Genomic DNA, 23,855 nt, shown 5'->3' with positions numbered 1-23,855 from the left:
CTAGGCCCGTTTGCTCAGGGCTCTGACTGACCACCATGCCCGAATCGTCTGACAGCATCTACTTACCTGGTTGTACATTCGGGCACCATCATCTCCGTCCTTGTGAGGCCTGGAGCCTAGGCAGTGGTCTCTGCCTCCAGTGATGGTCCTGTCCTACTAGCAGCAGCCCCTCCCAGAAACCTCTACTCTGATCCTTGTTCCCAGGGCCCAGGGCAGCTCCTCCCACCCCATCCAATCTCGTTTTCTCCTTCCCTGACCCTGTTTCCTGTTACCCCAGAAGCCCCAGCCACCTCCAGCCCACGCCTTTAAGGGTCCTGCCCCCTCTCTGCTGGCCGACCTTGAATCTTGGTCCAATTAAAGAGTTGACAAATCCCTAGCCCCGCAGCCTGAGTCCGCCCAACCTCCAGGTCCCCTTCCTGGGGAGTTCGCGCTCCAATCCAATCCCCACTCCCCGCTAAGGGACTCCACAGTCTGCACCCGCTCGCCGGTCCGACCTCTAAGCCCACCCTTTGGAGGAGCCTGACCCATTTCCTCCCGCGCTCCCAGGTCCGTGCCTCCTGGGTGCCCGGGTTCGGCCGCCGGCAGGGCGGGCTCGCAGCGGCGCGCGGCGGGTGCGGGCGTGCTGGAGGCGGGGGCCGCGGGGGCGCGCGCGCGGGCGCGCGGCCCGGGCCTGCCCCTCCGAGGCGCCGTAGCGCGGGAGGGAGGCGGCGGCGCTGTGGTCCGTGGGTCCGCCGGTCCGTGGGTCTGCCCGGCCGCCCGGCCCCGCCCTGCCCCCCGGGGCGGCTCGGCTCCATGGCCCGCGGCGGCGGCGGCGGCGGCGGCGGCGGCGGCGGCGGGAGGCGACCCGGGGGCCGCGGTGGCCGCTGACCGGGCGGCGGGGCCGGGCCATGGGGGACGGAACCGTCCGCAGCCGCCGGAGCCGGGAGCCCTGCCCAAGCCGGAGCGGCGTCCCCTGCTGAGCCCCGAGCGCCGGGTGAGAGGAGGGCGCGCGCGGCCCCCACCCAGGGCCCCGAGATTCCAGACCCAGCCCCGCGAGGGGCACCCCGAGCGCGGCCCCGAGATCCCAACCCAGGAGCCGGTGAGAGAGGCGCCGGAGGCCAGACCCCGGCCTGGCTGCCCCCACCCCGCCCCCACTCCGGCGCCCCTCCTGGGCTCCTCCGCCCGCGTCCAGCCGGCCTCCCTCATTGTCCTCGCTCGCCCCGGCCTCGTGGCGCGGGGAGGCGTTCCATACACGTTTCCCCTTGGCCTTTGCCTCGTCCGCTGCCCTCCACCCACTCCCCCTGCCCCCAGGCTCCACACCCACCCGGTCTGTGCGGCCTGCCCGTCCGCGGGTGCCACGTGTTCAGCCTGCCAGCCCCGCCCAAACGCACCCCTCAGCCTGGCCGCCAGCCTGACCCAGAACCCCTGCGCCGGAGGGAGGGTGGGAATGTCTGCACGTGGGTCTGGGTGTGAGCTGCCTGGGAGCCTGGATGTATGGCTGTGGAAGTCCAGGAGCAGTGGCTTTGTTTGTGAGTGTGGGACTTAGTGTGTTACTGTCACCCGGGTGTGTCTGTGACTGTAGTTCTCTGTGTGTCTGAGTGTGGGTGACCAGCTGGGACCAGGGTGTCCCTGTGATTCTGTGTGCCTGTGAGACTCACCCTGCTCCCTGAAGCACTGCCAGAAGTGGCTGCCGCTCTCTTGGAACCACAGCTGGAGCCATCGCCCAGGCAAGACCCCCTTCCTGCCATGCCCAGTGCTGTGCCCATCTCCAGGCCCAAGCATCCCGTTCCGGAAATCAGAACCAGCTGTGCTGGGCAGGACCCAGAGTCTTGGTCCCAGTCCCAAGGGGCTGGCTTTGAGGTCTTAAGTGAGGGGTGTCCCCTGCCTTGCCCCGTATTTTGACGTTTTGCTCCAGTGGGAAGGGATTCTGTAAACATCCAGTCTGTATTTGGGCCCCCCGGATGCTGAGGGCAACTTCCCAGCCTGGTCCCAGTTGGCCTGGCCTGCTTGTCGCTGGGATCTGAATGACCAAACCACTTCCCACCATGGCTCCTGGAAGGACTAAATGAAGTCATGAGTATAAAGTGCTCCTGCATGGTAGGTGCACAGTATTCCGTCTCTTCCCTCTTCCCCAAGCCATGAGTTCTGGGTTAAGGATGCTGCCATGTGAGGTGTCTGTTCTCAGGGGCACAGGGGCACATGGGGGTCTATAGGTAAACATGTCTCCATGCTTAGGTACAAACCAGTGTGGTTAGAGTTCACGTGTCTGTGTTCCTGGGAATGCGTGAGTGTGTGTGTAGAGTTGTGCAATAAGTGTGTGTGTCAGTGAGGTGGAGGAAGGTAAATGTATGTGGCTTAGTAGTGGGGTGTGCTTGAGGATGTGAGTACTGAGTTGCCGGGAACTGTGCCTGGGTGTCTGGAGGTAAGTCCTTGAGTCTGTGAGCGTGAAAGGGTATGAGCAGGTCAGTGTGAGGTGTGGCCCACGAGTGTGAGCAGCTGAGTGGGAGGTAGGTGGGCAGCCTTGCCTGTCCTGCCCTGACCTGCTGGATCTGTTTCCCTCCCACCCTGCTCAGGCCAGCAGCCGGATGCCCGGGCCCACTGGGCGGGCCAGTGGCCGCCTGCGGGATGAGCAGACTGCTGGGGGGGACGCTGGAGCGCGTCTGCAAGGCTGTGCTCCTTCTCTGCCTGCTGCATTTCCTCGTGGCCGTCATCCTCTACTTTGACGTCTACGCCCAGCACCTGGCCTTCTTCAGCCGCTTCAGTGCCCGAGGCCCTGCCCATGCCCTCCACCCAGCTGCCAGCAGCAGCAGCAGCAGCAACTGCTCCCGGCCCAACACCACCGCCTCTAGCTCCGGGCTCCCTGAGGTCCCCAGTGCCCTGCCCGGTCCCACGGCTCCCATGCTGCCACCCTGTCCTGACTCGCCACCTGGTCTTGGTGAGCCTGGAGGGTAGGGCCTGCCTGTGGGGAAACAGGGTTTTATTGGTTTGACTAGAGAAATGGCATCTGGACCCAGGGGTGTGCCAGGGGTCCCGGTCTGTTGTAAGAGGGCTATTCTTGGGGTTCCCTAGCCCACCTCCAGGCTGAGGGTGGGGGCTGGTATCTGTGGATTCTGGCCAATGCCCTGATTCCTGACACTGTCCTGTCTGCAGTGGGCAGACTGCTGATCGAGTTCACCTCACCCATGCCCCTGGAGCGGGTGCAGAGGGAGAACCCAGGCGTGCTCATGGGCGGCCGATACACACCGCCGGACTGCACCCCAGCCCAGACGGTGGCGGTCATCATCCCCTTTAGACACCGGGAACACCACCTGCGCTACTGGCTCCACTATCTACACCCCATCTTGAGGCGGCAGCGGCTGCGCTACGGCGTCTATGTCATCAACCAGGTGCCCATGTGTGGGTCCATGTGCCTGTTGGTGTATATATGTGGGTTGGGGGCGTTTGTGGGTCCTTGTCTGCCCGTGTGGATATGTGGATGGACCTGGGTGTGGGTAGTCGGTGTTTGTCAGTGTGCACAGGAATGTGTGTGCACAGTGTGTGCATGTGAATGTTGGCATGCACACTGGCAGGTGTGTGCATGGTCTCAGAAGGGGTTGAGCCCCACTCTCTACCCTTGGCAGGCCTCACCCCATGGTGGTGCAGGCCTTGGGTATGCTGTAGGAGGAGATGTTGAGGGCCCTGAGGAGAGGGAGTTAGACCCTGAAAGAAGGATGAAGCCTGCAGAACCCTTTGGGGTAGGTGCCAGCCACAGCTGAGGCCAGGGCACTCAGCTCAGCATCTTAAGGCCTTTGGTGGACCTGGCTAGGGCTGGCCACTAGGTCCCAGAAGGGACCTCTGATGCAGGCCCCCCCGCCCCCGCCGACCACAGAGACCTCCTAGACTTGGACATGGGTCCCTCCCGTATGATGGGACACAAGTGGAGGTGGAGCAGGGGGCCGTGGGAGCACAGAGGGCCCCAGTCCAGCCCTGGGGTTGGGAAGCAGTTGCTGAGATGGGTCTTGAGGGATGAGCAGGCATCAGGGGCTGGAGAAGCCAGCATTCTAGGCAGAGGGACCTGGAGGATGCAGGGCCAGCAAGATAACTGGCCTCGTGTTCACGAACTGTTGGCTGAGGTGTGGTGTCCAGCATGTGGACTGGGTAGCAAAGATGAGGCTGGAGGAGTTGGAAGTCAAACTGAGAAATGTCTTGGGAGGCATGCTGGCAGTAAGTCCAGCGCAAAAGTGGCAGGGCACCATGTAAGGTTGTAAGGAGAGAGTGACTTGCGTGTTTGCTTTGTAGAAAGGTCACTCTGGTTGCGTATGGAGCATGGATGGAGAGGGGAGATTAGAGACAGGGTGGCCCATTTGGAAGAGAGAACGATGCCCAGGAAAGAGGCGGTGACCCTGCGGATGTGTGGGGCGGGAGTCGCGGGGAAGAAGTGGGGTTGTTACGCAAGTAGTGGAGAGTGAGAAAAGAGCGACGTCAGGACAGCGCAAGGGTTTCCGCCTTGGCTGTTGGCTGTGGGGATGGCTGTGTCTGAGTGAGATGGGGACACAGGAGCTGGGCCAGCTCTGGGGGAGTGTGACTCTGAATCCTTTCTTGCGTATGATGAGTTTGAGTGCCTGTGGGAAGTACATGTTTAGCAGGCAGTTAGACAAATGAGTCTGGACCCAGAAGGGAGGTCTGCAGTGGAGAGAGGGATCTGGGAGCACCAGGAGGAAGACGGTCTGGTCCCTAAAACCAACAACGTCTGACCTGCCAGGGAGCAAGGGGCATGAGAGGAGGAAGCCAGCACTTCAGGGATGGAGGGAGAAAGAGGCCACTACAGAGGCCGAGAGGCTTGGCCAGAAGGGCTGGAGGAGACCCAGGGGAGTGTGGGATCCCAGAAACCCGGCAGTCAGTGTCAGGAAGGAGACATGGCAGCTGCATGGGCACTGTGGGGGTGTGAGGAGGGATGCGGACCAAGACTCGTCCAGTGGATTTAGCAACAAGGTGGGCCCAGCGAGAGCCATTTCAGGGGCATGGTGGGGGCGGAAGCAGATTGCAGTGGGTTGAAGAAGGAATCGGATTTGACGAAATGGAAATAACCAATTAGAGACAACTCTTTAAAAAAAAATCCCTGCTGAGAAGGGAAGGCAAAAGGTAGGGTGGTGGCTGGAGGGAGGTTTGTTTTTTCAGTTGGGAGAGGATTGAGCATGTTTATGAGCCATGTGGGAGAGACACAGGGCTCATGGCTGGTGAGAGGTCAGAAGGAGTGCTGATGAGCTGGGAGGAAAGCGATGGTCTCTCCAAGGGCTGGGGGAAGAAGAGGTGCAGGGGAGGGAGAGAAGAGAGCTGGCAGGGCTGGGCAGGTCAGGGTTCCCGAGGGGAGCAGCTCCCACCTCTTCCGGCAGTGGCTTTGCTGGTGGAGAAGAGGGCCTTTCTCTCCGCTCATTCCAGAAAGGTCACTCACCGATCCCCTCTCCAGGAACCTTTCTGGTTCTAGCCTGGAGACTGCAGGTTGGGGCAGGGGCTCAGGGGTCAGCGCCTCACACTGAATGCTCCCTGCTAGTCCTAGTCCAGAGTCTGGTGCTTAGGCCTGCATGGCCAGGACCCCTGCAGCCCCAATTCTCAGGGGACCCCAGGCTTGCTGGGCTGTGACTGCCTATAGACCCTCTGCTTGTCATTTTGTTGGAGAGACAAGTGAATCTAGCCCAGACCTGTCCTGGTCTCAGAGGCTGCCCAGGCAGCCGGATGCAGTTCCAGGGAGCCTGAGGCTCCTGCATCTTAGACACTGGTCATTTGGGGCATTCGTTGTTTGTCTCACTGCATGACTCTATACACAGCAGGGAGGGGACCAGGGCTGGCCATCTCCAGAATCCCCGCTAGCACAAAGGAGAGAGCGCCACAGGGCATGTTTGAATGAGTGAATGAGATGAGAACTCCACCTGATGTTGTCAATGGGTATTGGCATAAAGGAAGCCCATGGGAAGGAAGGAATAAGCGTACTGGGGTGGGGAAGTGTCGTCAGGGGAGCCGCTCCAGCCCTGAGTGTGACAAGCACAGGTACTGCTAACCCCAAGGCCTGGAGGCAAGGAAGAGTCTGGCATATTCCGGGGCTGCTGAGGGATGTTGTATGGCTGGGCCTCGGGACCTGAGGGCAGTGGCCAGAGAGGAGGCTGGAGCCACATATGAAAGGCCTTTGTAGGCCAGATCCCGGTCGAGAAGCTGGACTAGATCCTGAGAGCCTGGAGGAGCCATGCAGCGAGGGGGCTGGTAGATCCCCAGAGACTGCTCTGGAGAGTGGCAAAAGGGCAGGTGCTTGTTGGTCACAGGCCCAGGGTTGACCTGCTCCTCCCCCTACCCAGCATGGTGAGGACACCTTCAACCGGGCCAAGCTGCTCAACGTGGGCTTCCTAGAGGCGCTGAAGGAGGATGCTGCCTATGACTGCTTCATCTTCAGCGATGTGGACCTGGTCCCCATGGATGACCGCAACCTATACCGCTGCGGCGACCAACCCCGCCACTTTGCCATTGCCATGGACAAGTTTGGCTTCCGGTGAGGGCTCTCTTCTCAGCTGGACCCAGCCCTCCTGCCCCCACCAGACGCAGGCCCACTTCCAGCCCCCGGGCCCCGCTTGCTCCTGGCTGCGGCCCAGACCCCACTGGCGAGGCTGGATCCTCCCTGGGCCCCATTGGACATTCCCCCCGACCTGGTCTCTGGTCCTTCCCCTGGAGTCCCCTTGGGACCCTTACTGACACCTGCCTTCCCATGCCACAGGCTGCCCTATGCTGGCTACTTTGGAGGTGTGTCAGGCCTGAGTAAGGCTCAGTTTCTGAGAATCAATGGCTTCCCCAACGAGTACTGGGGCTGGGGTGGCGAGGATGATGACATCTTCAACCGGTGAGTAAGCACGCGGTGGGGAATAGGCTGGGTGGGTGGGGGGGTGAGGTGCAGACTGGGTGGGGTTCTTTGCCCTTCCTGGGGCCTGTTCCAGTCTGTCCGTCCCCATCCTCAGGATCTCCCTGACTGGGATGAAGATCTCACGCCCAGACATCCGAATCGGCCGCTACCGCATGATCAAGCACGACCGCGACAAGCATAACGAACCCAACCCTCAGAGGTGACCCCAGCACCCTCACCCCTTACTCCCCAGAGGCAACTTCCCAATATCCCCAACTCTTGACCTCAAGTGGCCCAATCCCTGACCCCCCAGTGGGGGACCTCCAAGCATCCTTGACTCCAAAAAGGTGACTCCCAGTGCCACTGATTCCCTGATGTGATCCAAGGCCCCTCAGGACTGCTGGCACCCCTGATTGTTGTCCCCCAACCCCCAGCCCAGCCTCAGCCCAATATCTCTTACCTCTGGCCTGATTCCTAGAGGTGACCAGAATTTAATGTCAGGGCCTAAATAGTCATTGAGTAGATTGCATTCCTATTGGTGCCCTCGAAGACCTCACTTGTGCACCTGTGGGACCCCTGCCGGGGCAGATCGGACACGAGCTAGTGGGTGCTGGGCACAGCTCCTGTGGACCCGACAAAGGGGACCTGAGCAGTATGGGAAGGGGGTGTGGAAAGACAGTGCCCACCCCTCTGAAATTGAAGGAGGTGGGTGTATCTCTTAGGAGGTAGCCACATTTGGTATCAGGCTGGCTGGGAGAAGGGCCTAAAGGGTGTGTGAAATGTAAACAAGGGCTTCCTGGGCTTCCTGACACTGCTCTGACTTGTGCTAAACTTTCTGGGGGTGGGAGACCCAGAGTAGTCACACCCAATCCGTGCTTTCCCTTACGAAGTTCATTCTAGGCAGGGAGATAGTCATGGAAAAAGGCAGTTATAGCACAAGGTCATCAAGGCAAGGTGTTGTCTTGGCAGAAGAGGGACTGGTGATGGAAGGCTTCCTGGAGGAGGTGATGGTAACCTGGAGTTTGAAATAGTTACTCATTTAACAAATATTTGCCTCACACCTACCTTGGGCACAGTGCTACATTCCCCAGGCTAATAGAGGAAGCCAGCCTGGATAAGGAGAATCATATCTGGAAGATTCTGGAATGTGAACATGTATGATACATACCGAGAGTCTGAAACTATTTGGTTTTAAGATCTCTGAAGGCTGATAGTGACAGTGGGGCAGGGGAAAGTCACGTCTGGATATTAGGGGTTTTTCTTCTGTTGCCCTTTCACCATGTACATGTCAGGGGTCTTGAATACCTGATGGGAGGTTAACTTTTGTCCCAGAGGACTGGGGAGTCATGGAAGAACCTGAAGAAGGGAGAGGCGGGGTGGGGTTTGTGTTTAGAAGGCACACTGTTTGAGCTTCAGGAAGGCGAAAGCCTGGCATAGCCGCTGGGTGGAGCAGGAGAGAAAGTCAGCCCGGCCTGAAGGAATCGATGGAGTCCAAGGGAGCATGGTGGTACAGGGCCTGGGGATGGAGGTGCTGTGTCCCCAGCTTGAGCAGGAGGGTTTTTCTACTCTGAACACAGGGCGTAGGAGTGGGGGAGGTGGTTTGTAGCCCTGGTGTGGGGTTGGTGCCTGGGAGAAGCATGAGGCACTGGGGAGGCACAGGGAGCTGATGAAAAAGTGGTTCTGATGAAAACTATGGTCAGCAGGAAACAGGTAAGAGACCAAGAGGAGAGGGGCTTCAGGGCATCTGGGGAGGAGTGGAGCTCCACAGTACACGCCAGGAGCCTTGGTCCTGTTTCAGGAGTAGCCTGCCTGAGTGCCACCATCAATTACACGTCTGGCTTGGTTGTAGACGTGGCAAGATAGCAAGAAGTTTCTGGCTTAAAGAACTCTGTGAATGTTGGATTCATGGATTGGGTGTGACTACTCTGGGTCTGCCACCCCCAGAAAGTTTAGCACAAGTCACAGAGCAGCGTCAGGAAGCCCAGGAAGCCCTTGTTTACATTTCACACACCCTTTAGGCCCTTCTCCCAGCCAGCCTGATACCAGATTCACAGAGTTCACAAACTCTGTGAACTCTCTCTACCTAGTTGCTGTTGCCTAAAATCCGGGAGTTCTGGATTCTTCTTTTCCTCACCCTACATATCCAAACCCATCAGCGAGTAATATCACTGCCACCCCTAAAACATATTTGAGTCCATTTGCTTTCCCCCTTTACTACCTTTACCTTAGTCCAACCTCTGGGATCCTGCCTGGACTACTGCAGTGGCCTCCAACTGGTTTCCCTGTTTATGGCTCGGCCCCCACACTGGGTTAAACATTTCTCAGAGCCTTTACATATTTCATTCTGTGAGAATGAAAACATGAGCTGCTCACTCTGACTTAGAGCCCTGCCCTTGCATGGTGTACTTGAACCTCCAAGCTAATATTCTGCTTTTCCACGTGCCCCATTCAGGTTTAGCCACTCAGCTGTGCAAAATCTTATTCCCAATTAGGGTCACCATGTGCTCTGACCTCTGCCTGGAGTGCTTTGCCCCTGCCCTTAGCTCAGTGTCACATATGCCCTCTTGTCTCTCTTAGCACTCCGATGTTTTCTCTGTTACCTGCCTCCCCTAGAGAAGCCAACTTGCCCTGAGATGAAGGACCCCACCTGTCATGGCCATGGCGGTAGCTTTGGTGCTTAGAGCACAGCCTGGCACATGGTGGTGCTCAATAAATAGCTGGCAAGAGAGTCACTAAAGAACGAGGAACAGAGAAAATGGCACAGGCGTGGGGAGTAAAAATGATGCATCTGATCGCGCTTGAGGTGCCTGTGGGATGCCTGGTCTCAGGCTTAGAAAGGTCTGAGCTGACCTCACACCGTGGCTCATGTCTGTAATCCCAGCACTTTGGGAGACTGAGGCAGGCAGATCACTTGAGGTCAGGAGCTCGAGACCAGCCTGGCCGACATAGTGAAACCTTGTCTCTACCAAAAATACAAAAAAAAAAAAAAGACGGGGCACGGTGGCTCATGCCTGTAATCCCTGCACTTTGGGAGGCCAATGTGGGCAGATCACCTGAGGTCAGTAGTTCGAGACCAGTCTGGCCAAAATGGTGAACCCCGTCTCTACTAAAAATACCAAAAAAATTAGCTGGGTGTGGTGGTGGGCGCCTGTAATCCCACCTACTCGGGAGGCTGAGGCAGGAGGTTGGGAGGCAACCTCTTGAACCCAGGAGGCAGAGGTTGCAGTGAGCTGAGATTGCACTACTGTACTCCATCCTGGGCAACAGAGCAAGACTCTCAAAAAAGAGAGCGTCTTAAAAAACCAAAACAAAAAGCCGGACATGGTGGTGTGCACCTGTAGTCTCAGCTACTCAGGAGGCTAAGGCAGGAGAATCGCTTGAACCCAGGAGGCAGAGGTTGCAGTGAGCCGAGATCGCGCCACTGTATTCCAGCCTAGGCAACAGAGCAAGACTCTGTCTCAAAAAAAAAAAAAAAAAGGTCTGAGCTGAGAGATTTGTGAGGGTGTCAGACGTCTGTTTTCTGACTGGAGCAGTTGACATCTCTTGTTTTGAGGGCCAATGCAGGAGCAGAAGGGCTCCTGCCAAATCAACCCTGGAAGGAGCCAGGATGGCTTAAGCCTAGGCCCCAGAGATCCCATATTGGGTTTGGTGGTGTTAACTTAAAAATCACTAGATCAGCTGGATGAGGTGGCTCAGGCCTATAATCCCAGCACTTTGGGTGGTCAAGGCGGGTGGATCACTTGAGGTTAGGAGTTCGAGACCAGCCTGACCAACATGGTGAAACCCCATCTCTACTAAAAATACAAAAATCAGCTGGCACAGTGGCAGCCATCTGTAATCCCAGCTACTCAGAAGGCTGAGGCAGGAGAATCGCTTGAACCTGGGAAGTGGAGGGTGCAGTGAGCCGAGGTGGTGCCATTGTACTCTGTCTCAAAAAAAAAAAAAAATCACTAGATCAATAAATTTGAAAAGGAGACTTTATTTCTCTTTTATAAAGGGTTACAACCTGCAGGCTGGCCATCCCACTGGCTAGGAAGCAGAGCCTCCAGCCAAAGCCTTAACAGGCACTTGGAGGGAGGGAGGAGTGAGATAGGAATTTTAGTTGAATGGATTGGTCAACAGGTTACCGGAGGAGCTACGAATATTTACGGAGAGGCTCCTGACATATGCATATTGAACAAACATGCATGTTATATACCATCCATGTTCACCTTGGGGTGGAGACTTAATATTTAAATGTATCGCAGTTAGGCCCTATACGTCAAAAAGACAAAAGCACTCAAGTGTGCAGCCTCTGTAAACTGGCTAGAACCAGTCCGTGGCCGATGGTCTTATCAGGAGAAAGTTACTGAGATCAGTCTCTTGTCCCACCAAAGCTATAATTATGCCTTGTGGAACAGGGGCGTAGGGGTCAGCATCTGGCAGTGGGTGAGCTGCAAATTTTTTTTCTATTATTTATATTACCACATTATACAAATTGTTTTAATATTGGTTATCTCAAGTCCTGTACTTGTTTAGCTGCTACAGAACAAGAAAATCCTCGCGGCAGTTAGAGCATAGTCTCTTCTTTAAGTGCAGAGGTGCATGACTTAACCCTTGCCTGGCATGGCCTTAGAGCCTATTTATAATTAGGTATCTTACTGACACAAACAATGCATTCTGTCAGTCTTGTGATCTCTGCTTTGACGTTAATGCTGGTCATTTGTTGTGTCTAAGCTGCAAAAGGGCGTGGGCATAACATGGCATGTTTGACATCCCTTCCCATCATAGCTGGAAACCCTGTTTTTAAGGTTCCCTGGGGTCCCCTTGGCCAAAAGGGGGTCCATTTAGTTGGTTGGGGGGTGTAGGATTTTATTTTTAGTTTACAGTTGTTAGCCCTGATGTGGACCATTTCCATCCTATCTAGGTTTACCAAGATTCAAAACACGAAACTGACCATGAAGCGGGACGGCATTGGGTCAGTGCGGTACCAGGTCTTGGAGGTGTCTCGGCAACCACTCTTCACCAATATCACAGTGGACATTGGGCGGCCCCCGTCGTGGCCCCCTCGGGGCTGACACTAATGGACAGAGGCTCTCGGTGCCGAAGATTGCCTGCCAGAGGACTGACCACAGCCTGGCTGGCAGCTGCTCTGTGGAGGACCTCCAGGACTGAGACTGGGCTCTGTTTTCCAAGGGTCTTCACTAGGCCCCCTAGCTACACCTGGAAGTTTCAGAACCCACTTTGGGGGGCCTCCTGCATGGGCAGGCTCTTCAAGTGTGGCCCTCTTTGGAGTCAACCCTCCTTCCCGACCCCCTCCCCCTAGCCCAGCCCCAGTCACTGTCAGGGTCGGGCCAGCCCCTGCACTGCCTCGCAGAGTGGCCTGGGCTAGGTCACTCCACCTCTCTGTGCCTCAGTTTCCCCCCCTTGAGTCCCCTAGGGCCTGGAAGGGTGGGAGGTATGTCTAGGGGGCAGTGTCTCTTCCAGGGGGAATTCTCAGCTCTTGGGAACCCCCTTGCTCCCAGGGGAGGGGAAACCTTTTTCATTCAACATTGTAGGGGGCAAGCTTTGGTGCGCCCCCTGCTGAGGAGCAGCCCCAGGAGGGGACCAGAGGGGATGCTGTGTCGCTGCCTGGGATCTTGGGGTTGGCCTTTGCATGGGAGGCAGGTGGGGCTTGGATCAGTAAGTCTGGTTCCCGCCTCCCTGTCTGAGAGAGGAGGCAGGAGCCCCAGGGCCGGCTTGTGTTTGTACATTGCACAGAAACTTGTGTGGGTGCTTTAGTAAAAAACGTGAATGGAGCAGCTCCCTTGTCTGTTTGGGGGTGGGGGTCGGGTCCCTGAACGTGGTTACCCTGAGTGTGTTGTGGTGGAAGGGCACTTGGGGTACCTGGCCCAACAAGTAAACCTGACCCGGGCCATCCTGGTTCTCCGAGCGCTGCCACTCCCTAGGCTTTCACTGGCCTTAAGGGGGAAGTTTGTCCTTGCACTGCTTCCGGGACAGTGGAGGCGACGAAGTAATAAACCCGTGGACCCAGATTTCTCAGGTCTTAACACGTTCCCTGAGGCCTAAAGGTGCCCAGGGCCGAGCCCAAAGTGCTTGGGTCAGGGCTCGGCGGAGCGCCGAGGTGAGTCTGAACTCCCAGCCGGCACGCGTCGCCCGCCGGACCAAACACGGGAGGGGGCGGGGCCCTAGAGTCGCGGCGTGGTTTCCCGGGTGATGGCCACGCGGAAGAGGTGGGGCTAGGGCCCTGGTTCCCACTGCCTGGTTTCTGGGCCCCCGGCATCCGAGTCGGCCAAAAGCCGGGCAGAAGAGAGCGCCAAGGACTGGCAGTTCCGGAACGGGTAATCCCAGCCGAGGGGACCAGCGGCAGAGCATGGGTGGGGCTTGGGAGAGGGCGGGGCCCATAGAGGGGCGGGCCCGCGGTACCTCCCGCACTCTGACCTGCGGCCCGTAGGTCCGAGCCGGGGACGGCGGCGTCGGTGGGTCATGCTACGGCACTCCCCCTCGCTGTGGGAGCTGGTGGAGGAGCACGTTCCGCTCCGGGAGCGACCCGAAGTGAAGAGGATTCTGGGGGAGGCGGCGGTGGACCTGAGCCTGGAGCTGCGGGCGGAGGTGGGGAGAGGGAAGGTGGGCCACGCCCCTGGCCTGCCCCACGACTCGGGTGATTTCCCACCTCCTGCGGGTCCCTGGCCCTGCCGGGTAACTCCCGAGATCCTATCCTGGTCTCCCCTTTGACTCCGCCCTCTCCCTCACTCCCCCAGCCCCCACCATTCCGGTCACTCCCCTCCCCAGTCGCAAGGTATCCCAGCTCTCCTTGCAGGTGGCGATGTTACGGGCACTGCTCCAAGAGGCTCGATCCTCTCAAGCCCCCAGCTCCCGCCCCATCTCTGACCCCTCTTCTCTTCTGGCACCACCGCCTCTCCTAAAGGACCTCTTGCGCCAGGAGCTCCGGCAGTTGCTCCAGGGTCTCCGCCACAAAGCCATCTGTGAGGGCAGGTGGGAGCCTCAGGCCTGGGCCCTTTCCCTAGATACCAGGTGGGCTAGCCCTGCCCCTAACAAGGAGCCAGGGTTGCCTTTTCTGTGGTTTCCAGAAAGGAGCCTCTCAGCTTCCTTCCTGTGCACCTTCTGCAGGGACCAGGTCCAAGCTTGGGTCCAGTATAGCCCCAGGGTCCTGCACTTTGCCTTGGAGGAGCCCAGGTGTGATTTGCCAGAACAGGAGATATTCCAGATGAGAGGTGGTGGGCCCAGGTAAGGTGATGGTAGGAGAGAGGGATCTGTCCCTGCTCCATGCAGGAGATTCCAGTCACGGCCTGGGCACTTCCACCGCCACTTGTGATAGAGATCATCAGCCCATGAGGGCTACTGAAACCCAGAGGAAACACCTGCCTAGCCTGGGGACAGGCAAAGCTTCCTGGAGAAAGTAGTTTGATCTGCGTGTTGTAGTATGAGGAGCAGTTTTCAGGGAGATGAAAGAGAAGAGCTTTGTAGGAAGAGGGAAGAAAGGAAGCCATCTCCAGCAGGCGGTTGTTCCTCCGGCCTAGAGAACAGGAGTGAGGGCTGGGCTAGGGAGGCAGGGAGAGCTGAAGAGGATGGTCACAAATGGTATTTACAGCTGGGACTGAATGAGATAAAATATTCATAAGTGGATGGCAGCAACTTCTTATTCTAATCCTCACACAGCCTGAGGAGGTGGGCAAAATCTCCATTTTGCGCAAGAGGAAATTAAAGGCCGGGCATAGTGGTTCATGCCTGTAATCCCAGCACTTTGGGAGGCTGAGGCGGGAGGATGGCTTGAGGCCAGGAGTTTGAGATCAGCCTGGGCAACACAGGGAGACCCCATCTTTACAAAAAGTGAAAAAAAAAATAGGTGAGGTGGCACATGCCTGTATTCCCAGCTACTTGGGAGGCTGAGGTGGGATAATTGCTTGAGCTCAGGAATTCGGGGCTGCAGTGAGCTATGATTGCACCTGTGCACTCCAACCTGGGTGACAAAGACCCTGTCTCTAAAAAAAAAAAAAAGAAGAAGAAGAAGAAGCCTGGGCAACATAGTGAGACCCCATCTGTGCAAAAAATTGAACAGGCGTGGTGGCACGCACCTGTAGTCCCAGCTACTCAGGAGGCTGATGTGGGAAGAGCACTTGAGCCCGGGATGTCAAGGCTGCAGTGAGCCAAGATGGTGCTACTGCACTCCAGCCTGGGCAACAGAGCACAATCTTGTCTCAAAAAAGGAAAAGAAACTAAAGCTCAGAAGCGATAAGTGATTTGCCTGAAGTCACACACAATGAAGGGTGGCAGAGCTCATTTGCAAACCTAGGCTCCCAAACTCTTACTCTTTGCACTATATTATATTGCCTTTGTGAGAAAAGAAACAGTTGCCTAGAAGTGATATTTGGGTCCTGAAGGCCTGGGGTGAGCAACATGCGGAGAGTGATAGTGACCTCATTGCCAGCAGCGGTCACAGAGATCTCAGCATCATCAAGGACCAACTGAATGTGTCCAACATTGACCAGGTGGCCAGACACCTGAGGTGAGGCCCAGGGGCACCTGCATGTGTATAGGCAGGGGTGGAGACAAGGATGGATCTTGAGGTGCTGGGATTGTGAGACAGGAGGTGGGTAATATACTTGGCGGGGAGACCCATGTGCGTAAGGCTGAGAGGTGGAAAGAGCTGGCTGCTATAGAGCTAGTGAGGTTGCTTTCAGGAAGCAGCCAAGTACAGATGCCATGGCCGAGCATGATGGTGCATGCCTATAATCCCAGCAATTTGGGAGGCCGAGGCAAGAGGGTCATTTGGGCCCAGGAATTCGAAACCAGCTTGGCCAACATGGCAAAACCCCATCTCTACCAAAACAAATACAAAAATTAGCTGGGCGTGGTGGTGCACGCCTGTACCAGTTACTTGGGAGGCTGAGGTGAGAAGGGATTGATTGAGCCCTGGAAGGTAAGGCTACAGTGTGTCATGATGGGTGGCAGAGCAAGACCCTGTTTCTTTCTTTCTTTCTTTCTTTTTTTTTTTGAGATGGAGTCTTGCTCTGGCGCCCAGGTTGGAGTGCAGTGGCGTGATCTTGGCTCACTGCAAGCTCCGCCTCCCGGGTTCACACCATTCTCCTGCCTAAGCCTCCCGAGTAGCTGGGACTACAGATGCCCACCACCATGCCCAGCTAATTTTTTTGCATTTTTAGTAGAGACGGGGTTTCACTGTGTTAGCCAGGATGGTCTCGATCTCTTGACCTCGTGATCCGCCCATCTCAGCCTCCCAAAGTGCTGGGATTACAGGCATGAGCCACCGCGCCCGGCCGACCCTGTTTCAAAAATAAATATAAATATCTTGACACAGGGGTAGCCTGTGTCAGAGGATTTTAAGCAGTGGAAGGGCTGTGATGTGGGGGAAGATGGAGGCAAGAAGAATCACAGTGCAGAAGTGTGGGGGAGAGAAGGATGCCTGCCAGGGTGAGGCAGGCGAGGGGAAGATACTTCCTGCCCAGAAAGAGCCTCGCAGGGGCCAGACGTCTATGCTGGGTCAGCCCCCAAGCAGCAGAGGGCAGTGTGGGCTGAGGAAGGACAGGTTGGGTGGGGCTCCTGCTGAGGCTGGAGGTTGGGGCCATGTGGTGGACTCAGCTGAGTCCTGGTCCTGTGTCTCGGGTTCTGGCTGCTGCTCCCTCATGTCCCAGGGGCCTTCTGGAGGAGGAGTGTCACACCTTGGAGAGGGAGATCCTCATCCTGCAGGTGAGCTGCAGCCCTGGGCCCTCCCCCAAGCCTCACTGCTGAGCGTAGACTCTCACCTGGGTGAGACCCATGTACCTGTGTGCATACATAGGTGCATGTACAGGCTATGTGAGTCCTGCATCCATTTCTCAGGGGTGCATGCTTGTGTGCACCTGCAAAATCCTGGAGGCCCAGGATTCTAGTTTAGCCCTTAAGGCCAGGGCCAACCGTTTTAGGTCTTTTGCCTCCTTCCTTTACCTAAGTCTGGGTACAGGCCCCACCACTATCTTGCCAAACTCAGCTCTTCCGCAAGGCTGGTATTCCCTGGGCAACGTGGCTGCCCTCACGGTGGATGGGCTGAAGGGGCTGCACGGGCCTGCCCTGGGGATCTTGGCCTCTGTATCCTGCCTTGCCCCACCCCTGCCTTGAGTCTGGGCACTGACGCAGCTCTCCCTGCAGCGCTGCCTGGAAGAGGAGTATATGAGGCCTTGCCACCCCTCTGAGGCAGCCCTGGAGCCCACCCTGGCAGGTGAGGACACGGAGCAGGGCCCAGAACACCCAGCCTCCTGCTCCCACCCCACACTTGTACACACCCTAGAAGAGCTGGGCACTGTCTCAGCCCAATCTCTCCTTCAGAGCTAAAGGAACAGAAGAAGGCCATGGAGCAGGAGCTGCAGGCATCTGTGGGGCCTTCTTGTGTCTCTCCCAACCACAGGTAAACCACAACAGTAGACACAGGGCAGGGTGGACTGAAGGATCAGACCACCACCCCTCACAGTTACTCTTTCTTGTCCAGGCAGCGGCCCTTGGGGTCCTCCACACAGGGCCTCAGACCCCCGCTTCCCCTCTGCGGGGTTGCACCTCTCCAGTGCTGCCTGCCTGCACCTCCTCTGGAGCCCTGCCTTCGACCTCGAGGCCAGTCGGCTACCCACCGCTGGGGACGGCAGCTTCAGTGCAGCCCCAGGGAAGGGCCAGCTTCCACACCCATGTCCAGTGCAGCACCCCAAGCCCTAGCCTGAAGGGCTGGTCACCGAGTAGGCTCTGGCTTCTGCCACAGCACACCTGTCTGCCGCTGCCGCCTCAGCTGCTTTGGCCCAGCCAGCTTCAGATCTGGTCTTGGCGAGCTCTCGCCAGGACCCCAAGGCTGTTGGTCTGTCTGGCCCTTGCCCCACCCCCTTGCCAGATCCCTGGTGTCTGGAGCTGAGTGGCCGGGCATTGGTCCCAATCATCAAAGCCTTTGGCCTTTCTCCTCCCAGGCCTCCACAAAGGCCTGGCAGACAGAGGTCTCATTCCAGCCTGACTCTTGTCCCCTGGGGGACCCAGACAAAGCACAGCAGCCGCTCAGAGACAGGAATAGAAATTTCATTAAAATCTATGGACTTTAAAATCCTAGTGGTGCACGATGGACAGGGATGGGCGGCGCACCGTTATTGCTACAGAGGATTAGAGGTGGCTTGGCCGGGGCTGTCACTGCACAGAGGACGGACAAATGAACACTTCAGGGATTCAGACACTTCAGAAGGGGCTCCCACTCCAGAGAGGGGAGGGGCATGTGGGCTGGGGCCATTTGGCACATGAACGAGGGCAGCACATTTGGGAAGACTGGGCCTTTAGCCTGATGGAGGGAGGGCAAGGGGGTGTCGTGCAGGGTCCCCTTCCCCAGGGTGCTGGGCTCAAACCTCCTGTGGAGCAGCCCCCACCCCATCCCCCAGAAACAAATGCTTTGGGCAGGCTGCTGGGTCACGGGCCCCTGCTGGCTGGGCCTGACAGCCAGGCCTGGAATGAGGGGCAGAGACCCCGGAGCAGCCCAGTGAGGTGCAAGCAGGCCTGGAAGACAGACTGAACCCGAGGCTGGGGGCGAGGAGGTGGCGACCACAGAGAATACAATGTTTACAAAAATAATTACACAGATAAACAGGGCTGGGCAGCACAGCCTGACAAGTAACACTGGGCAGTCCCCCAGCCCCTCATCCTGCCCCTAGGGAGGAATAGCCAAATGTGCCTGGCAGAGGCTGGGGTCTGCTCTGAGGGCAGGAGCACTAGTCATGGGGCTGGAGGCCCACCCAGAACCTCAGCTCAGGGCAGGGTATAAGGGTATCCGAGGCCACGTAAAGCCATCCAGGCTGCTGGGGACCTGGCCCGAGACCCCTCCAAAGTGCTTTGGACCTCCCAGCAACCCTCCACTCCCACCCCTCCCCCCAGCTGCCATCTTGGCATCCAAAGGACATGTAAACACTGGGGACATGAGCATGAATGACTGCACTAGCAGTGGTGACCAAGGTGACAGCAGCCGTCCTGGCCAGGGCGTGGCAGGGGGCAGGCAGAGACACCTGGCCTCTGCCTCACCAGTCTCTGTGGTGGGAGCACGGGGTGGGGGTGGGGCCACTCCCCTGGCAGCTGTGCTCATATCCGGGAGTCCTGGAGGCGGCTGGAGCCATTACTGCCCACAATGGGGATCTGCGCCTTGTCCGGGTGCAGTGGCTGGACCTCGAAGCCGTCCTCAGGAGAGGGGGCTATGGTGGGGGCGTAGCGCCCTGTCCGGTGCTCCAGGAGGGCAGGGCCCCAGTCTCTGCTTGGCTTTGTGGCATTTTTCAAACGCTGCATGAGGTAGGCATGGGGCACAGGGGTAGGGCACGTCAGGAGGGAGCCCTTAAGCGCCTTCCAGCCGGCCCCTCCCATTTCGCCTGGCTACCCAGCCTGTCCCTGCCCTCACCTGGAGGAGGGTGTCCCCGTCTGTGCGGCAGAGCCGGAACATGGCGTAGAGGGGGATGCAGAGGACGGAGGACAGAGCCATGAGGAAGCCAATGGCCACGGCCCAGCCTGGATACTGGTAGTGGTTGTAGGTGATCGGCTGGTACTGGATCACAGTGAAAACTAGAATAAACTGCACAGGGCAGGTGTGGGAGTGGGCGTGAGGCCGACCCAGAGCCCAGACCATCCCTCTACCAGCACCCTTTCCTCTCTGGTTTCCCAAACTAGAAAAGGGCATTTGGGGCAGAACAGGGACAGCTGTCAACATCTGGGCCGTGGAAGAAGCAGGCAGGGCCAGGGGGCCGGAGCGCGGTGAGTGGGAAGGCTCTGCGGAAGGGAGAAGTCTGTCTTTGCCACAGTCCTGAACTGGCCAAGCACAGTCGAGCTGCTGCTGCCTTTGGAATCAGTCAGTTCTGCTCGCTATGGCTCCCCATGGCTAACTGAAGTAAGGCCACATCCTGGGCCTTTAGGCTGTCACCTGGCAGTGTGACCTCAAATTGTCTTGCCGGCCACACTACTCCGCCCTCAGTGTTTCAGTCACACCCAGTGTTTCCCACCCAGTCTTCATTTATTCTGGGGAATCATCCTCTGCATCTCCCTCTGTCAAACCCTATGTCAGTGCCCTCTCCTTCAAGAAGCCATCCCAGATTTCCTCCATTTCCTTCTGCAGGGCCTCCCCACGGCGTTTTCCACCTGCTTCCCTTAGAGTGACGGTTTAATGTTCCCATAGACCTGGGAGCTCCTGGAATTGCATCAACTCTGGGGGTGCAGTGCCCAGTACAGTGCCTGCCACAGTCTCTTGTGTTGATTTGAACTGATTTGTGCAGAGAGGCAGAGGAGGATGGAAAGAGGGTAGGGCAAAGCCCTGCCTGTCTATGGCCGTGGAGACAGGGACATTCAGCCTGGGGAAGCTCCATGGGCTAGAAATGGTGAGTGTCAGGCTGCGGTGCTCTAGGGAACCTCCTTGGAAAGAGATGAGTGAGAGAGATTGGAAATAAAACTTGTGGCTGCAGTAACAAAAGGAGTGAAAGGAGGCAGAAACACAGGCAGTGGCTGGCGGGCCACCCAGAGGGCCTGGCGGGGGAAAGGGGGGCAGTCCCAGCACCCTCCTCCTGAGCCTCCAGCCGCATCCTGGAGCACAGGGCCATATTCTAGAATGCAAGACCCACGTCCAAACTGGGGGACCCTCCGGAGACACTGCACACGATGAGAGCTTATAACAGGTTTCCTGAATGGAACAGATCCTGACCTACGTGTGGACAAATCCCTCATTTGAGCTGACAGAAGGGTGGAGTTTGTCAAAAAGAGCTTTTCAGAAATATGAAAAAGGAAAGCCCCCAGAGAAAACACAACAGCCCAGAAAGCCAGGCTGGAGTTACCCCAAGGAGAGGACTCTAGGCTCCCCTAAAGGTAACTCCAGCCTGGCTTCCTGGGCACAGGAAGAGCCCCGCCTGCTGTGCCTCAATCTTGTGGAGACACCAGATCCCAGCCAAGGTTGCCCCTACAGATCCTTCTTGTGCTTGTCTCCTTCCTCCCCACTGCCCTTGGCAGGTGCCCCCTGGTCTCTCCCCAGGACATCAATCTAGTCTGAATGCTGGGAGACCCTCCGAGCCGCAGAGGCTGAGCTCCCCTTGGGCCATAGCCCCAGAAGGCATGGCACTCTGGGGTGGTGGTGCCTGCCCTCCCCTGCCTCCCACCACTGAGACTTCCGTTCCTCCTGTTTCAAAGCTGGGCCAGTGGCCAGAGCGGGGAGCCTGTGCCAGGCTCGGGAACATCCCACAACCTACGAGGTAGAGGCCTCAGCCCTCCACGGGCCTTTATTCAGAAACATGAGCCACAGGGGAAGTCCGGTGCTGAGCCCCCTGTGCCACCGAGGCATTAAACATGACAAGAGTGTGGCTCTGAACACTGGCCGGGCCACTGGGCCAGCCCTCTGACTATCACTCAGAGGTGGCCTTGCCTGTCCTCTGTGGAGTGACCATTACACTGTCAATACCTGCCTTCCCCGAATCCCACCCCAAACAGGAAGGAGCCAAGTCATACGGTTTTGGCCCCTGGACCATTCCTCCCTCCTGCAGAGGTGTTTCTAGTGTGGCGCTGGCCCAGGCTTGGAATTGGACTACCTGATTTGAATTGTGGCTCTGCCTCTTATTAGCTGTGTGACCATGGGCCAATTACTTAACATCCCCATGCCTCAGTTTCCCCATCTGTAAAGTGGGGACAACAATGACACCTTGGAGAGCTCTATCACGGGTTACATGGGAATGGTGTGTGGAAAGTGCCTGCTTCCTTGCCATGGTGGATTCCTTCCACCAATTCAGCTCCCTGATGGGAATTTCTCAGCTGTTGAATATTCATAAAACCTGGAACTCTCCTTCCCAAGCCACCCACCTCACTGCCTGGAAGGCTTGCAAAGTTGCCCCCATGCAGAGCTGACCTCTGACTCCACAGCCTGGTCTACCAGCCTTGGGCTGCTGCTGGAACACTGGTTCCCACCACATAGCCAAGGCCCTGGAACACCCTCCCTGGAGGGATGGGAGATAAGGCCAGCAGGCAGAGGCTGACGCGCTATCGATATTGACTCCTGAGTCCCCGGGGGTGCCAGGTAGGAATGCCTGAGCAATGTCTGCAGTCAAATACAGGCTGTGGCACTCCCCTCCTAACCTGAGGCCAGGGCCCAGGCAGCTCTGAGTCACCACACGCCTCTCTGACTCTCTCCAACCTCCCTCAGCCTCCCAAAGGCCAGAGTCATGGGTATGGAGCTCCGGCCAGGTGCGGGAGCTCCCACTGTCCCTCCGCTGGGTCCCAAGAGATGGACACATGGCCAAGGGGCAGCGGGGGAAGGGAGGGGCTGGCCAGGGAACTCACGAAGATGATGGCGGGAGAGACGAAGCGCCAGCAGATCTGAAAGAAGAGGGGCGGTGGGAATCCCAGCATCATCTGGATGTCCTGGAAGTAGTTCCGGTGCCCTGGAGAGATGGGGGGTCAGCAGACCCGCAGGACAGAGTGGGCGGGCCAAGGGCCGGGTCGCAGGAGGCCGGAGGCTCGAGTGCTCACCGTAGATGTACATGATGGCCACACACATGATGCAGGAGATGACCACCAAGGAGAAGCTGGCCGCATAGTTGTCCATTAGCAGCAGCCAGTAGATGCCTGCCTGGGGAACAGCGGGCAGCTGTGGGAGGCGCCTGCAGCCCGGGCTCCCCCACCCTTCCCTGCACGTCCTGGCAACTCTGGGCCAGCCCTTCCCTTACGCAGCTCTTACCTGGCTGGTGAGGGGGATGCCCAGCAGGAAGCCAGCCACAGCCACGCCCAAAGTCACATAGGTCTTTTTCTGCAGGATCCACTCATTCCCCACCTCATCCACAATGGCTGTGACCAGCGTCTCCAGGAGGCAGAACTGCAGGATGTGGCTGTCAGATCGGGGACCTGCCCCTTGTTCCTGTCCCCTCCCTTCCCCAAGCCTCTGGTCCATGTCCTGCACCTCGTACCTGAGTGCCCAGCCCCAGCAGGATAAGCATGAAGAAGAAGAGCAGAGACCACAGCGGGGAGATGGGAAGTAGTGTGAGGGCCTCGGGGTAAGCCACGAAGGCCAGGCCAGGGCCGTGGTCTGCCACACGGGACACATCCACGCCCAGGTGATTGGCCATGAAGCCGAGGATGGAGAAGATGACGAAGCCAGCATAGACGCTGGTGGCACAGTTGGTGATGCTGATGATGACACTGTCCCTGATGGGGAGGAAAACAGAGTTCAGCTTCCCTCTCCCCAATTTGGGCCAAGAGGAGACATGGAGACACGGAAAGTTCTAGGAACAAAGGTGCCCCCAACTCTTTTTTTTTGGAGTGGGAGACAGGGTCTCACTCTGTTGTCCAGGATGGAGTGCAAATGGCACTATCAGAGCTAACTGTAGCCTTGACCTCTTGGTCTCAAGCAATCCTCCCACCTCAGCCTCCGAAGTAGCTGGGACTACAGGTGTGTGCCACCACACCCAGCTAATTTTCTTTTTTATGTTTTATAAAGAAAGATGGGGTCTCACTATGCTGCCCAGGCTTGTCTTGAATTCCTGGGCTCAAGTGATCCTCCGGCCTTGGCCTCTCAAAGTGCTAGGATTACGGCGTGAAGCACTGAGCCTGGCCCTCAACTCCTTTTCTGGTCTGTTCTGGGCATTTTTAAGGAGCCTGAGCTGCCTGAGTCCTCACAGACCCCTGGGAACTCACTGTCCCTATCTGTCTTCTCTCTCCTGCCTAAACTTCTCTCCTCATTCTCCAACAACTTTATCCAGAACCAGTATTCCCAGAACCTCAAGATCATGAGGGGAAAGGAGGCCTCATGGGCCCATGGCTGCACTGGAGCTGAGATCAGGCTGCAGAGAGGGCAGGAAGGGGGCAGCCTCAGCCCAGCAGGGAGCACTCACCGGTAACAGTTATTGTGGAACTTGTTGTAGGAAGCCATGGTGATGAGGCCTCCCCACGCGCAGCCCAGTGAGTAGAAGATCTGGGATGCAGCATCACCCCACACCTGCAGGGAGGGACCGGCGGGTGAGGAGCTGTGGGCAGAGGCAGGCACCTCCCTGGCCCC

At 57.6% G+C, this 23,855-nt stretch overlaps 4 protein-coding genes across 21 annotated transcripts in view; 2 read left to right on the top strand and 2 right to left on the bottom strand.

Annotated features, from left to right (window-relative positions):
* Positions 1–247: 247 nt before the first annotated feature.
* LOC134759072 (serine/arginine repetitive matrix protein 3-like) lies at positions 248–2,690 on the bottom strand. Its single transcript, XM_063709160.1, has 2 exons — positions 2,553–2,690; positions 248–973 (listed from the first exon to the last, which is right to left on the bottom strand). The coding sequence occupies exons 1-2, from the start codon at positions 2,688–2,690 to the stop codon at positions 497–499; spliced, it is 615 nt and encodes a 204-aa protein (XP_063565230.1). The 3' UTR covers positions 248–496.
* Positions 1,130–12,618, top strand: B4GALT2 (beta-1,4-galactosyltransferase 2). Its single transcript, XM_055347011.2, has 7 exons — positions 1,130–1,508; positions 2,553–2,914; positions 3,130–3,365; positions 6,306–6,496; positions 6,719–6,841; positions 6,957–7,061; positions 11,748–12,618. The coding sequence occupies exons 1-7, from the start codon at positions 1,474–1,476 to the stop codon at positions 11,896–11,898; spliced, it is 1,203 nt and encodes a 400-aa protein (XP_055202986.2). The 5' UTR covers positions 1,130–1,473; the 3' UTR covers positions 11,899–12,618.
* Positions 12,619–12,680: 62 nt separating this feature from the next.
* Positions 12,681–17,912, top strand: CCDC24 (coiled-coil domain containing 24). Of its 11 annotated transcripts, none has more exons than XM_063699445.1 (9): positions 12,681–13,161; positions 13,275–13,432; positions 13,749–13,816; positions 13,952–14,068; positions 15,270–15,347; positions 16,492–16,546; positions 16,985–17,054; positions 17,162–17,240; positions 17,322–17,912. In XM_063699445.1, the coding sequence occupies exons 2-9, from the start codon at positions 13,307–13,309 to the stop codon at positions 17,542–17,544; spliced, it is 816 nt and encodes a 271-aa protein (XP_063555515.1). In that variant the 5' UTR covers positions 12,681–13,161; positions 13,275–13,306; the 3' UTR covers positions 17,545–17,912. The 11 variants fall into 11 exon arrangements, with proteins under 11 accessions (XP_063555515.1, XP_018872621.1, XP_018872615.1 ...); XM_019017076.2 differs by having other exon boundaries at positions 13,641–13,816; positions 15,273–15,347; positions 17,326–17,912; XM_019017070.2 differs by having other exon boundaries at positions 13,641–13,816; positions 15,273–15,347.
* The window catches only part of SLC6A9 (solute carrier family 6 member 9), a 35,128-nt gene continuing 29,139 nt past the window's right edge, over positions 17,867–23,855 (bottom strand). For all 8 annotated transcript variants that reach the window (XM_004025640.5, XM_019017029.4, XM_055346953.2 and 5 more), the window contains 7 exons: positions 23,692–23,795; positions 22,768–23,005; positions 22,542–22,676; positions 22,334–22,433; positions 22,145–22,245; positions 19,239–19,409; positions 17,867–19,123 (listed from right to left, as the gene is read on the bottom strand). In XM_004025640.5, the coding sequence (XP_004025689.1) occupies positions 18,929–19,123; positions 19,239–19,409; positions 22,145–22,245; positions 22,334–22,433; positions 22,542–22,676; positions 22,768–23,005; positions 23,692–23,795 (1,044 nt within the window). In that variant the 3' untranslated portion in view covers positions 17,867–18,928. The remainder of the gene's footprint in view (positions 19,124–19,238; positions 19,410–22,144; positions 22,246–22,333; positions 22,434–22,541; positions 22,677–22,767; positions 23,006–23,691; positions 23,796–23,855) is intronic.

The sequence above is a fragment of the Gorilla gorilla genome, chromosome 1, assembly GCF_029281585.2.
Source record: "Gorilla gorilla gorilla isolate KB3781 chromosome 1, NHGRI_mGorGor1-v2.1_pri, whole genome shotgun sequence".
NCBI lineage: Eukaryota > Metazoa > Chordata > Mammalia > Primates > Hominidae > Gorilla > Gorilla gorilla.
This window is presented reverse-complemented; position numbering and strand designations above follow the sequence as displayed.

Bases quoted from the DNA above. Each gene is read 5' to 3' on its own strand.
- B4GALT2 (XM_055347011.2), top strand. From the start codon at position 1,474: ATGGCTGTGGAAGTCCAGGAGCAGTGGCTTTGTTT. The intron at 2,915-3,129 runs GTGAGCCTGGAG...TCCTGTCTGCAG, and splicing joins TGACTCGCCACCTGGTCTTG to TGGGCAGACTGCTGATCGAG. The intron at 7,062-11,747 runs GTGACCCCAGCA...CATCCTATCTAG, and splicing joins AACGAACCCAACCCTCAGAG to GTTTACCAAGATTCAAAACA.
- LOC134759072 (XM_063709160.1), bottom strand. From the start codon at position 2,690: ATGACGGCCACGAGGAAATGCAGCAGGCAGAGAAGGAGCACAGCCTTG. The intron at 974-2,552 runs CTGAGCAGGGTG...CCCTCCTCTCAC, and splicing joins CCGGGCATCCGGCTGCTGGC to CCGGCGCTCGGGGCTCAGCA.
- CCDC24 (XM_063699439.1), top strand. From the start codon at position 13,307: ATGCTACGGCACTCCCCCTCGCTGTGGGAGCTGGTGGAGGAGCACGTT. The intron at 16,547-16,984 runs GTGAGCTGCAGC...CTCTCCCTGCAG, and splicing joins GGGAGATCCTCATCCTGCAG to CGCTGCCTGGAAGAGGAGTA. The intron at 17,055-17,161 runs GTGAGGACACGG...TCTCTCCTTCAG, and splicing joins CCTGGAGCCCACCCTGGCAG to AGCTAAAGGAACAGAAGAAG.